General features: G+C 43.2%; 1 protein-coding gene across 17 annotated transcripts in view; it reads right to left on the reverse strand.

Annotated features, from left to right (window-relative positions):
- Nucleotides 1-12,537, reverse strand: part of LOC111255315 (uncharacterized) — a 138,409-nt gene that overhangs the window by 16,697 nt on the left and 109,175 nt on the right. For all 17 annotated transcript variants that reach the window (XM_022817161.2, XM_022817160.2, XM_022817162.2 and 14 more), the window contains 8 exons: nt 8,962-9,135; nt 8,021-8,489; nt 7,469-7,793; nt 6,560-6,680; nt 5,220-5,423; nt 3,998-4,111; nt 3,625-3,765; nt 2,411-2,537 (listed from right to left, as the gene is read on the reverse strand). In XM_022817161.2, the coding sequence (XP_022672896.1) occupies nt 2,411-2,537; nt 3,625-3,765; nt 3,998-4,111; nt 5,220-5,423; nt 6,560-6,680; nt 7,469-7,793; nt 8,021-8,489; nt 8,962-9,135 (1,675 nt within the window). The remainder of the gene's footprint in view (nt 1-2,410; nt 2,538-3,624; nt 3,766-3,997; nt 4,112-5,219; nt 5,424-6,559; nt 6,681-7,468; nt 7,794-8,020; nt 8,490-8,961; nt 9,136-12,537) is intronic.

The following is a 12,537-nucleotide window of genomic DNA, read 5'->3' on the forward strand; positions in this document are numbered from 1 at the left end:
ACATACGAGCAACAGAAGGAAAATCAGTTCTGACTACGCAGGCGTATTTATTTGGTCATGCTGCCATACATCGACTACGACCATAGCTAATAGCGAATAAATCGGTATGGTGGGTCTACCCTATGGGAGGCGCTCACGCTTGCAGGCCATATATATATACTCCTAGACTGTGTTTGCCTAGCGGTTACACAACAAACAGACGAAAAACGGATGTTATTTTGAGCACTAGGGTATATACATTGATTTCGATGTACCATCATAAGTGGGTTATGTTATTGCACCTTCGCAGCTCGTTATGTACCTGCTGTCATCCTAATACTAATAGCAATAATACGAATATTGTAGTTTTAAACACATTTCGATAGCGCTTAAGAATCCGCCACAGCCGGGTTAGTCAGATGTGGACCCGGACGCCCACCTGTCAAATCTCAACAGATGTAACACTATCGTCTGCGAGTGCTGTTAATGAATTTAATGACAATAGCCGATCGAGTCGTCACTTTCTTTCAGTCACCTTTTAGCGTCTGCTACTGATAATGTCATTATATAACATAGCGTCAGCGGTACCCGCACCGCAAAGCCCCCCGCTAAATCATTTGGACACTGCTTGCGCCTTCACATTGCAGGATAACATGCATTTCAACGAGGCACTGTGCTAACATTGATGCTATTGTCCACTTCTTCAGACAAGTGCCTCCTTAGAAAAATGCCTCTCTAGTATGCGCATAAAGGGGATACTTCGTCTTCCTTTATATAGAAGCAAATATGGTCACCATATTTTTATGTAGCAGCAGTCCACCTGTTAGAACATTCTGTATCAGCGTGCTGTTTCTTGATTATAATCATTATTATTACTAGTATTGCATATTATATACAGCGCCCTTCCTTTTTGTTAGTCGATTGTGTATTGGTTAATGGTCCTGTTCCGCCCCCTTGATTTAATCTATGTTCTAACAGACACAAGCCGCTTCTATTAAGGTTTATTAATGGATTCGTAAGCAATTACTAGGGCTTTGATTGTCGCCGTATATCGTTATGGTGTTATATGCAATGTTGTTTTTGATTTAGTAGACGTTATAGGTATTCATTTGTTTCAGGTAGTAGTAAACGTTCCAAGATGGGTACAAGGGAACGCGCGCATATAGAGAGAAATGATTCTCGGGATGCGTAACTCGCTAATAAATTATCTAATCTAACACTTTCATCCATAATAATATACCTTGGCCATTACTATGCCCTTTATTAGCGGCACCTTTAAGTTTACTTGTAAACAACAAAATCATGTTTTGTAAACAGACAAGCAACTATCTGGGCTATCGATCTGACGGTAAGTTTTCAAATCAGCTATGTTTAATGGCTTCGAGCCAGTAAATAGACATCGTCCCTTTGACGCTTTAATGCCACTTTAAGCTGGCTGAATTGGCTCAATGAAGTCGTGACAATTAGAGCTTTGTTTAACTATGAATTGGTTCGACGGCTACTCGCTTAACAATTATTAATTGCGATTCAGATATCACGATAAAAACTGAGGACTGAGCTGAAAAGTCAACCTTCATTAGCCTTACATATCTTCTTGGTTAGAGTCTGATTCTGTCTTCAAGGATGCTGCTCCTAATAAATCTCTTCGCTCAAACTTCTCTAAAGGAATCCGTATGACTACATGTTAAAAAAAGCCTAGATCTTACAAGCTGGGTTTTCTGCACGGATCTAGGTTTTAGAAGGAAAAAGTCGTCCGCTTGGATCAGCACCAGTAGGCGATTATTATACCGTCTAACGCTAGTGGGTGTGTTCCTGAACAGAACTTCTATATTACTAATCACTTGTAACACTCGACATTTACACGCGGCTTAAGAAAATAGTAGCGGCGGTAGCAGTTACGTGCACTGATACTGGGGACCCCTGCGGGCAACGAGGCGAGAAATGGATATTATTCGCTTGCAGATGGCAGGTAGGGACGTATGTGTGGATGACGAAAGGTACGATGTAGACCATAATGAGACAAACATGAACTCCCTATTTCGTGTCTTATCCGACCTGAGGCCGCAGTTGCAGTCGATGTCTGGAGTACATAGCAGAATATGGTAGCGGCTGTGAGACTATGGGGTCGAGATGAGGGTGTTGGGTCGAATAAAGGCGTTCAGGACAGAGAAAGATGGCGAGGAAGGAGGTGGATGGTGGAATCCGGAGGCTCTGAGGGCGCGCGGGTGGGAGGGGTGATCCTACAATACCTGGTCGTACTCTAGTCTCAATGCCATGACTAATGATTTTTCCTAAGATCGACGCAAGTAGTTTTATGGGTGTCTGCTTGCGCAGCTTTGTCAAGCGTCAGCAGGAGCAATTGCTGGGCTCAACATTGAGCAGCACGTCGATTGATAAGCTGGATAGTAGTCTCAGAAGTAACGAAATTCACCTTTCTTGCCCTGGCGTTCGCGACGAACCCACTCGGCAGGAGCTGGCTGTGAGTTGGGTGAACGGGCCATCGGCCCCATTTGACTTCCGATACGACCTCCTCCATAGCCGTCGACTGGTGACTCGCTCTGCGTAATGGGAACATAAAACATTACCCATAGTAAAACATTCAAACTCAATTCAAGTTTTTATTTAGTAAACGATTAAATAATCAAAATCGAAGGAAAACAACTACCAGCTATATTGGTTAGTCTATAATAGAGAGTAGATGCCCTCTGGTTCATCATGTAATACTATTTACGTCGAGTGTGCAGATGTCGTAACTATCGAATCGTGCTTAATTTCAACGCTCGCCAGCATTGATTGTTCCCGCGGACGCTGCAATGACTTTTTACTAGAATGCCCTGTGATAATTGTTTATAGCCTCGACTACGTCTGACGTTGTGTACAAATAACACGCTTCTAAACGTAATATTGAAAATTTCGAAAATCGTTGCGTCCATAGGATGGGCGGTTTGACAGTTGACAATAAAGTATTACCTAGTTCGACCAGATCCAGGTTCAATATTTGGCACCTTATACCGATGCAGTGATGGCCATAGTGCTATAGGGAATCCTTCGGTCAAATTAACCGAACGTGCTCATCGATTTTCGATTAAGCAGCAATGACACATATCTTCAAGTGAATATGTACATTTACGAACTACGTATGTATGACCTATATCGGTGCGTAGTACGTGTTGACGAAACTTGCGACCTTTCGTCAACTATGGTGCACGACTGCAGTATTGAGCGTCCGTGCCTGACAGCTTTCTTGGCAGTGCCTAAAGTACCGGAGGTCGGCAGACACTCCGAGCTGACAACGAGCCAAGAGCAAGACTTAATTAAACGCTTAGCGGTGTAATTTATCGCGTCGACCACTACAGTAGCTCTGTAGGCTGACAATGAGAGTTGATTTATATACATAAATTAAGCAAAGTCCTACGTTTTGATACTCCCAATGAATTTGCCTCACTCGAAAGAGCTCATGTTATCATTATTCTATTTTGACCATTGGATTTACCGGTGTTTATCAAAGAAGGAGAGGATACGAGATTAATAGATTAGACATTTGCCAACACTGACTTGTCACTCCACGAATGTGTTGATACAACACAGAAAGGTATTATGTCCCAACAGGAACTACACATCCATAGATAACCCTGTGACACGTACGGGGCTGTAGTTGTTGGTGGACTCGTATCCGTTGTTATGATAGTCACTGTCGCCGACGGGCGCTACAATCGTGTGTGGAACATGTCCGATTTGGCCACGGATATTTCGGGTTTTCCACCACTTACGGGAGTCATCCAATACCTGTAAGAAAAAACGCACACAGCCCAACATATATTCTAATTATAACAACGTATGTAGAAGCCCATAACCATTCGTTTTCTGAGCTGAATAATATCAAGTCGCGCGTTGTCATTTTAGCCGTAGTGCATGGGACACTTTTAATAAAGGTTTATTTTTAAAATTGGGATGGAAGTTTTTTATGCGCGACCAGAGCCTGTTGCAATGCTTTGTTCTGCGATTTTCAAGCACCTACCTCAAGGTACTCGCCACGAATGACAGTCAGCTCCTTATCGTTGTTAGCTGTTCGCGGGTACATTACCTGCACGCATTTGGCCTGTGCCGCTTTTAGCTCATCAACAAATAGCGTCTGCGAGCGTGGACAACAGAAAAAAGATGGACGATTGTTATTTTTTGTCCTCACTTTGCCGTTACATTAGCCTTAACTTAGGCATATGGAGTAATAAAGTGCTGAAAATGCTGAGTTCGGACATACATCGTCATGAGTTATTTGGTTTACCATTAAACGTGCGTAGAGGCCGAATGAATAGCATTATCACGTGGCACTTCGTCGAAAATAGCTTCTATATGCAGCCTGTTCACGGCACGACCCTATATTATACATGAGTGCCGGAGCCAAGCAGTAATATGGCCGCAGAATGGCCAGTAAGCTGTCGTATTAAATGGCGACTGTATCAAAGACACAGCCATACAGTCCTTAAACTGGTGATTTCCTTAATATTTATATCTGTCAATATTTAGCTATTGACCCAGCTAGTGATTCGCATCCGGACAGCCGCTGCTGAATCTTAGAGGGGTTGACTTGCGTAGAGTTTCACTGCCGCCAATCGTACCATCATTGTACCAATTATGCCGCCAACCTGTACATCCTTTTAAACTATTTCCAATGTTGAGGTTGTCCAAATTAAACGTAACGACGTCTTGCTAAAGATTACCTGGTTTCAGTAGTAGTAAATAACAGCCAAAGGACCCAGGTTCAAGCTAACATCTTAGATCTGTGCTGTTACAATGTACGCTGAGATAGCGCTGCGGCTATCAATTGCTATGACCTATAAAGCAACGTGTTACTGTAAAAGACAACGTTCTCGAAACATTGGGACGTAAACATTTTCTTACTCCGTTTGTAAATTACTAAAACGGTTTCTCTAAATTTATAATCTGCCTAATAATAACGAATTATAGTATATATAGTAATTTCTTCTCTTACTTTATGTATCTCCTACACACACACTATTTCAACATCCCTTACATATTTACGGCTTTACCTGAGCACAATTTACCGAAACGAAGTAGTTCGTAATCACATTACGCACGCCTATGGCACGTTAACTCTATACGAAACGTTTTTAAAAGCCTTATAATTTTAGGAAACCGTTTGCAGCGATGAAAAATTTTAGATCTTATATTTTCCGTGCCTTAGCATTGTCTTTATTAATAGATTCTCTTCCTGGCTGTACCTGCTGTCGCTCGAAGTGTCTCTGAGCGTCGATGCCTCCGGGAGGTTCCATCGAATCACTGCTTACGTCGGATCTTTGCACGAAATCGTGCTCCGACGGTGTTCGGGCGCGCTCCTCTGGGAAGCTCCGGGCAGAATGACCGTACAACGCCGCAGGCGAGTCGGCACGCATCTCATATCGTTCGCTGCCTCCCCGCGCGTATTCCTGAAAGAAAAGTCAAAATATGAAATTTATCAGTGGTCGAGTGAATACATCGTACCTGCCTATCAGTTTAGGTATTAAATTTAGTATAAAATATTGTCTGCTAGGAAATGGTAGAGTATTTGAGTAGTTCCAGATATCGACAGACAGGCGACGATGGACTACACATAGAACGCATTACTGATTAGAGCAAGCGGCTCAAAAGAATCGAATCACTTTGATGCGATGACAGCGGCGCTTGAACACAACTGGTCCAGCTAGAATTAGCTTCATCACTGGCGTTGTCGCTAGTGCCCCTTCAAACAAAAAATGTCGATAGAAACCCCTGGGGGCGTTGTAGTCGCCGGCGGCGAGTCGTTAATGTATGACTAGAAATGGCCGTTCCAAATGCTGCCTTAGCAAGACACAGTCTCGGGGCAACACAGTGTAGCAAAGACGCATGTGCATCGAGAGCCATCGCGTAGCTATTGAGTACCGACTACGGACACTTGTCGTTTTTCAACGACCACCCGGTAATTGCATAGCAGCTGCAGTCGTGCGACGCCCGAGAGAAGAACTCGCCGACGGAGAAATAGCAGCGTCGGTTCCCAACAATTACAAGCGATAGTGCGTTGCTCACCAAAGTCCACGAGGCTACAGATTTGTTTGAAATATACGTTGCTTGTGGGTGTCGAATAGACAAGCAGTAAGACACTTATCCGAAGGGAAGTCGGCCTCAACAATGGTTATAGTGAAAGAAAGGAATGACTACCATACACGAATACACACACACGTACACGAACAGACCTCTACATGTGGCCCACATCGGACAGGAGAACGTTATCGCCATCTTTACCAGTACTAATACAAAATGGAGTATTGGTGATAAACTCGCGGAAATCTACAGAGTAAGGTGATTGGTTTTCTACCAACCGCGGACCTCATGTACCGTAAGCTCTTACTACGACGTGACGTTACTAACCAGCAAATAATTGCGTGGAACAGAACAGCGAACCAACTAGCATGAATTAAAAGATCTAGTTACACCTGTTTTCTGTTCGTCCGCTGTTGGCAAGTTTGTTATACTGTTACATAATACTTTCGTGAGGCAGCGTTTCAAGGCAGTCAATACGTATGCCGTGGTGTTTTTAGGAACGTACTTCCGGGCGGCGTCGTGCGGTCAATTCTGGCCCGATCTCCTCGGGGAAGTGCGGATACTCAGGTGCCCAGCCATCCGTGAATACCGGCTGATATGTATCTTCGTAGTTCTTCCATTGGTCTCTGCGGAGGTAAATATTAAACGTAGTCTCCCGTTAGTAACCTTCTATCTGCATATCAGGAGCGAATGAACCCAACGAAACTACGTCACTTAAAAAGGCTTTAATATTTAATGTAATGTTAATGCCAGATGCTGACGTTAATTAATGTCAATTACATGAATAGCGGTAACGAAATTATTTCTGCTAGAGACTGACAGGCTTAATAGGCTCGCTCTGATGTCCTATTTGCTCGAATTTCAGAAAGCATTTCAATACAAAGGTTTATCCGTTTTGCGTTGACATACAGGATTTTTTATTGCTCAAGCTTAAAACGAACGCCACGAGTACATTCGGTTTTAATTCGCTATCTTTTCAACTTTGGAGAACGGCCTCTTTGTGTTCTATTATATGCTGTCTTTTGACCCTAATATAGCAAAAGAAAGGCCAGGGCAAGTTACCAACATCGCTATGACAAAGCGTGTCATAGCACTCTAAAAAATTATAGTACATAAGTAGACTCAAGTTTGGCCCGATTTTATTTTACATCTTAGGGAAAATATAAAGCGAAAAGATTCAGAACCCGCAATCCAAGAACGTGGGCCCAGAACTTCCCCTGAGCACATATGCAATTTTCGCTGACGACGAAGTTGAAACATTCATTGGTAATAAATCTAGCAGTAACTCGGTGTATTTTCACAGTTGTAAGTCAAGCGCAGAGAATGCAATTACTAGATCGCCATAGGTCCTATTATTATTATACAATGCAATAATAGAGTATACAATATATTTTTAATTTGTATTCTAGTTTACCTTGGCACAGACCAGGCGTCTCCAAGGGAGCGCCAAAGGTCGTTTTCTTTAGAAGTGCAACAATTGTCCAAAAGTTCACAGGCATCTCGTGTAAGTAAAGGTGCCACTACTTTGGAAGCAAGGTTTGGCCCAAAGTTGAAGTCGCGTGCGGCGTCAACGATTACGGCGAGCGGCGTGAACAGGAAGTGAATCAGTTCAGGAGAATTGGGATCGTGGATATGATTACGAAGCTTCGCAAGCAAATTGAACGACAGTTTAAACTTCGCGAGTATGTCTTCGAATTCTTTTTGTGGAGGTGGTTTAGCGCGCATACTAAGTAAGCCCTCTGAAGTTATAAAAAAAAATATTTGTACTATTTATTACCTTATATATGTGCATCGTCTCTTACATTTTTACCCTTTTTAATTCAATGCTTAATTTTATTTTCATAGTGTCTAAACGGTGGACAATACACTAGCCGTAAAGAGAAAACGCAATATTTATAATATTCACTGTATGTTTGTTAGTTTTAATCTCTATCTAAAAAGTCCCCCCTAAGAGGCAAACGCTTACCTCCCATATCTTTTTTGTTGGTCTTGTTGCCACCCTTCTTGACTTTCCGTCGCTTCTCTAATTCTTTATAGGCAGTGGCAGCATTCTGAAGACGAGCAATAAAGCGTTCGATATCGTCAAAGCAGTGATTTAAAATAGCGACATCCTTTTCGTAGCGTTCGCTGCCGGTGGACGACGAGTCGTCATGTTGCCCGCCGGCGCCGCCAACGTCCGCGGCATCACTGCGACGGTACTGTGCGTGCTGCGATGAACGAAGCGCCTGCGCACCCGACTGCCCGATAGAGCGCATATCCTGAGGCCGAAGCTCATGCAGAGTTCCCGCCCCTCCCATCGCACCATGTCCATGCCCGTGCTGCTGATGTGGGTGCGTCGAGTGGACGGAGTGGACTGATGGACCACCGTCCGAGTCGCCTCCACGGTTCGAAAGGCTTAGCCGGGACTCCGATTTGACATTATTGAAAATACTCACCTGGTAGCAGATACAGTAGAATGAGAAGCGTTTAGATGGGTACGGAGTCAGTTGACGGAGTATGCTTTGTATAATTCCTGCTCGTGCTAGACTGATTTTAACAAGGCAGTAGGGACATTCGAAACTAGATGTACTTCGTTACAAAAAAAAGAACATAGCTTAATTATGTGGGAGTGTATTCTATGTTCGCACCATTCGTCGAAGTTTAATTTCTTTTTCAATAGTAGTCAATGGCAGCAGTGCCAGCAATAGTAACGTTGTCACTTATAACAATAGCTATGATGAAGAAGCGAACTCCCAATACCAGCTTTGTCTATAAATTGTCTGTTCGCGGCATTGAGGAAAACGTATAAGGTGTATATGAATAAGGAAAATAGACATGAAACTTGTACTCAGCCGTTTTATATAGCGTCTAACGTCAATGCTAAAGACAGAGCCCGGAGCATTTAACTAGTTTTATCATCTGGCTTACCTGTTCCCTGACATTGACTCCGCCTGTGGGAGGAGGAGAGGTATGGCCTTGGGGGTGACCAGGCGACACACTCCTTGGCGCTCTCCCGAGAGGTGGCATATTGACTTGGCCATTCTTCTTTGGGAGCCCTTTACCCATCATTAGGGTTTTCACATCACTTACAACCTCCTGTGCCTAACACCGTAGAAAAATAGAACCGAAATTGCCTTAATTCGCCACTCCATTTTTGAGGCTAAGTATCGCATTTACAATATAACAACCATAATATATATATACTCTCATTTCACGAGCAAACAATTGGTAATTATCATTAATTATTATTGTTCAACCTCAGTATCTAGTAGATTGCTTGGCTGTCTAGAACTTCAGGTGCATATTTTACAAGGATTTTTACATATTTTATCCTTTAGTAAAAGGACTGCATATGAATTTACTAAACTAACTATTCTTAACTGATCTGATCAACAAAGGCCATTGCCAATATGAGAAGGATCCAGTGTTGATTGTGTAAGAAGGAGTTGTTATTAGCACCATTTTTGTGTGCTAGGAGCCTAGTTACAGCATAGAGCGGTGGTGGATGATAATTCATATTACTGTGACAATCCTACGCTACTTGCAGTATCAGCAGCAGCACAAATAGAAGCCTAAATGAACGAGTGCTCTGTAGTCGGCGATTAAGCCACGATAGCGAATAAACACCGGAAGTAGCAGTAGCTAAGCATGTTCTATCCCTTAATTTGCGCTTAGTGTCCTTCATGATCCTGATAATCATGTACGCTAGCCGTTTAGCTGCCACTTACACTCCCTGTTGCCGTTGGTAGGACTGTAGCTACCATGGCTACCATGCACATAGTGGCGTCGAAGGCAACAGAGCCTAGACGAAGGTCATAGCGGCTGCGCCCTGTTCTAGATCTAGTAGGGTTGTCGTTAGCGATTTGTTTCGCGGTCATCAGCATGCAATGCTCTCGCAATTTAGCCTCTTTTTTTTTCTGTTACTTGTTCTATAGAAACCGGCTGGGCGTTATGGGGCCGAAGTCGATATAGAAGGGAACACGAATGTTCTTCAGGATGATGGGAACGCTTAGGACGGAGCGGCGACATCATTGAAGGACACGAAGACGGAAGAGAAACATAAACCGAATGAAGGATATGTGGGGGGTAAACGCTCCAGAAATTATTGATGACGACTTCCTAATTCGAGCCGCAGCTAAAGAAAGATCGCCAAGGGGAAAGGATGGAATGAACAGCCACATCAGCGTCATTGTTATGGAAAGCGAACGCTAGCCAGGAATACTCAGCCTTTTTTCATTCGGCCTAGAAGGGACTGCCAATATCATAAAATCGTTCTAAGTTCTTGTCGGCATTTCGTCCTTTGTTTGCCGACTGGAGTTTGCTCCCCCTACGTCCGCTCTTTCGAACTTCCGATATTTCTGATCCTGTCTAAAATCAACACCAGCGGCTATCGACACGTACGCAAAATAATGCATTAGCAGCAACCCACCCTTGCATTGGAAGCGTATGGAAAACTGTAGTCTACCAAAATACAGAATAAAGATTTCCTTCAGGTACTTTCCTCTTGCTTTTCTATTTCTCTCACTTTGATCTCGTGCAACTCGAAATATGAATGAAAATGAAAAAACATGAATTGAAAAATATGGCCTACCCAGTTGAATTTAAGAGTTGGTAAGATTTAATAGGTGTGCATACGGGAATATACGAGCTCGAACACTGCACGCATGTATTTAGAAGAAAAACAAGCACTGGCAGACCTACTATTTGTTGCAGCTATAGTGATCATTATATATATTTTTCATAATTAAGAGAAAAGGACAATTTCTACGACAACAGCCATCGCTCATTATCTATGGCTGTCATCGAAGAACACTGACTTCTTTGCAAGTTTTTTTTTGTTACAATTATATATTATTTTATATGATCAGTTGTTCTAATGGACGTGCGGCACCTCTTTTTTTCGAGTGTTGCAACACTTTCCGTTGTTGCCTGCTGCTTGCAGAGGTATCTGAATATTTCTGTATATTTAGGTCCACAGCCGTGCACGCATGCATCTGTATTCCAAGCAGCTCTCGGCCCGACTGATCGTAACCAGCTGTAACGGCAGTATAGTCTATCTCATTCCTTCGAGGGTCACTGTACCCATAACACTATAACAGCGATTGTGACGAAGCGACGCAGGAAAGCAATGCAACTGGTAGCGGCGAGCAGGCTGCAGGATTAACACAATCGTTGTCCCGCTTTCCTCCCCTCACTTCCTGTGTCTCGCACTCGCAAGGACTAGTAAGGCCACCCGTAGCATCGATGAATCGATAATGAATGAGGGTGCTTTTTCGTGTTAAAGCCGTTCCCAACGCGGACACGTGGTCGCGTCACGACCATGCACAAGTACTACTTAAATAATTCGTTATCCAGCCGGAATCTGCAACATCAACCAATATGGTATGTCGGAATGAACGAAGTGCGAGAGAAGCTTGCGAGATGGATTCGGACCAACGGGGAAGTTCAGGGACTGCAGGCGTCAGGGCAAACTGATGATACTGTTCTTGTACAATTTCGAAAAATTCCAGGATAGTCAGTATGAGAGGCCTACCTACGTAACTCTCTCAACTCCGATGAGATAGTTCCCGTTTATTTACTAGACTTACAGACACATGGTCGTTTGAGTCCGAATTCGGACGTGCTCGCATATGTTGAACGGCTTGAACACTGGACAACAAACTTCAATAAACTTCGCCATTTTACCATGCTTGTTCGCATTTTTACTCCAGATGTTGCATCTTATTGTATTTTCCATTGTTGTAATGCATCCGTAGAACCTGCCGACACTATGTGGTATTCTCAAAAATTCACGAAAGGGAACAGACCGCTATAATCGTAATCACAGCAAACCGATAACAGATACCTTCGCGAAAATAAGCCAAGTGTTTTCCTCGTTTTTTATGCTTATTCCTAGAATTAGGCTGCAACGAAAGGAGATCGCGAACAGTCGCGGGGCAAGCGGGTACCGACCGGAGGTCGTTTTGAAAAAATACTTTAGGCAAAAAATGTGGAATTGGAAAAGACATAGGGACACGTGATAAAAGTGGTTGTGCTCAGTTTGCTATTGCTTGAATGACGCGAGGATCAAAACGCAAATAGAAATTTTCTTTCATTATACATTTTCATATGACAGAAGTGGTTTATAGCGAGGAAACCGAAAGCTGAAGTGACACAGTACAACGGAAATGAGTGTGTTCTGAGTGAAGGTGCTGTTTATTTAGTTTTTCCAATTATGCGTAATATCCCCGCTACTTAGATTAAAAGAGTTCACTGGGCGCCTACAGTTGGTGCAAGCTATAAAGAGGCGACATGTTTCAATAGAGGGCGGCTCTTAGAGTTGTTAAGTATCACTTTCGTTGCCACCACTTTGCACTAAAGCAACTAATCAACGTGGCGAGAGGCAGGGGGAATACTGAATGATGAAACGAATCAACAGCCCAGCATCACTTCTATTTTTCGTAGCCTCTCATTGCCCCTCCCCTCCCCTCCTTTACTTCAAATTTACCCTCTTCTTGCCCTGTT

This window comes from Varroa destructor, unplaced genomic scaffold, assembly GCF_002443255.2.
Source record: "Varroa destructor unplaced genomic scaffold, Vdes_3.0 BEIS01000001.1, whole genome shotgun sequence".
In the NCBI taxonomy this organism is placed as follows: domain Eukaryota; kingdom Metazoa; phylum Arthropoda; class Arachnida; order Mesostigmata; family Varroidae; genus Varroa; species Varroa destructor.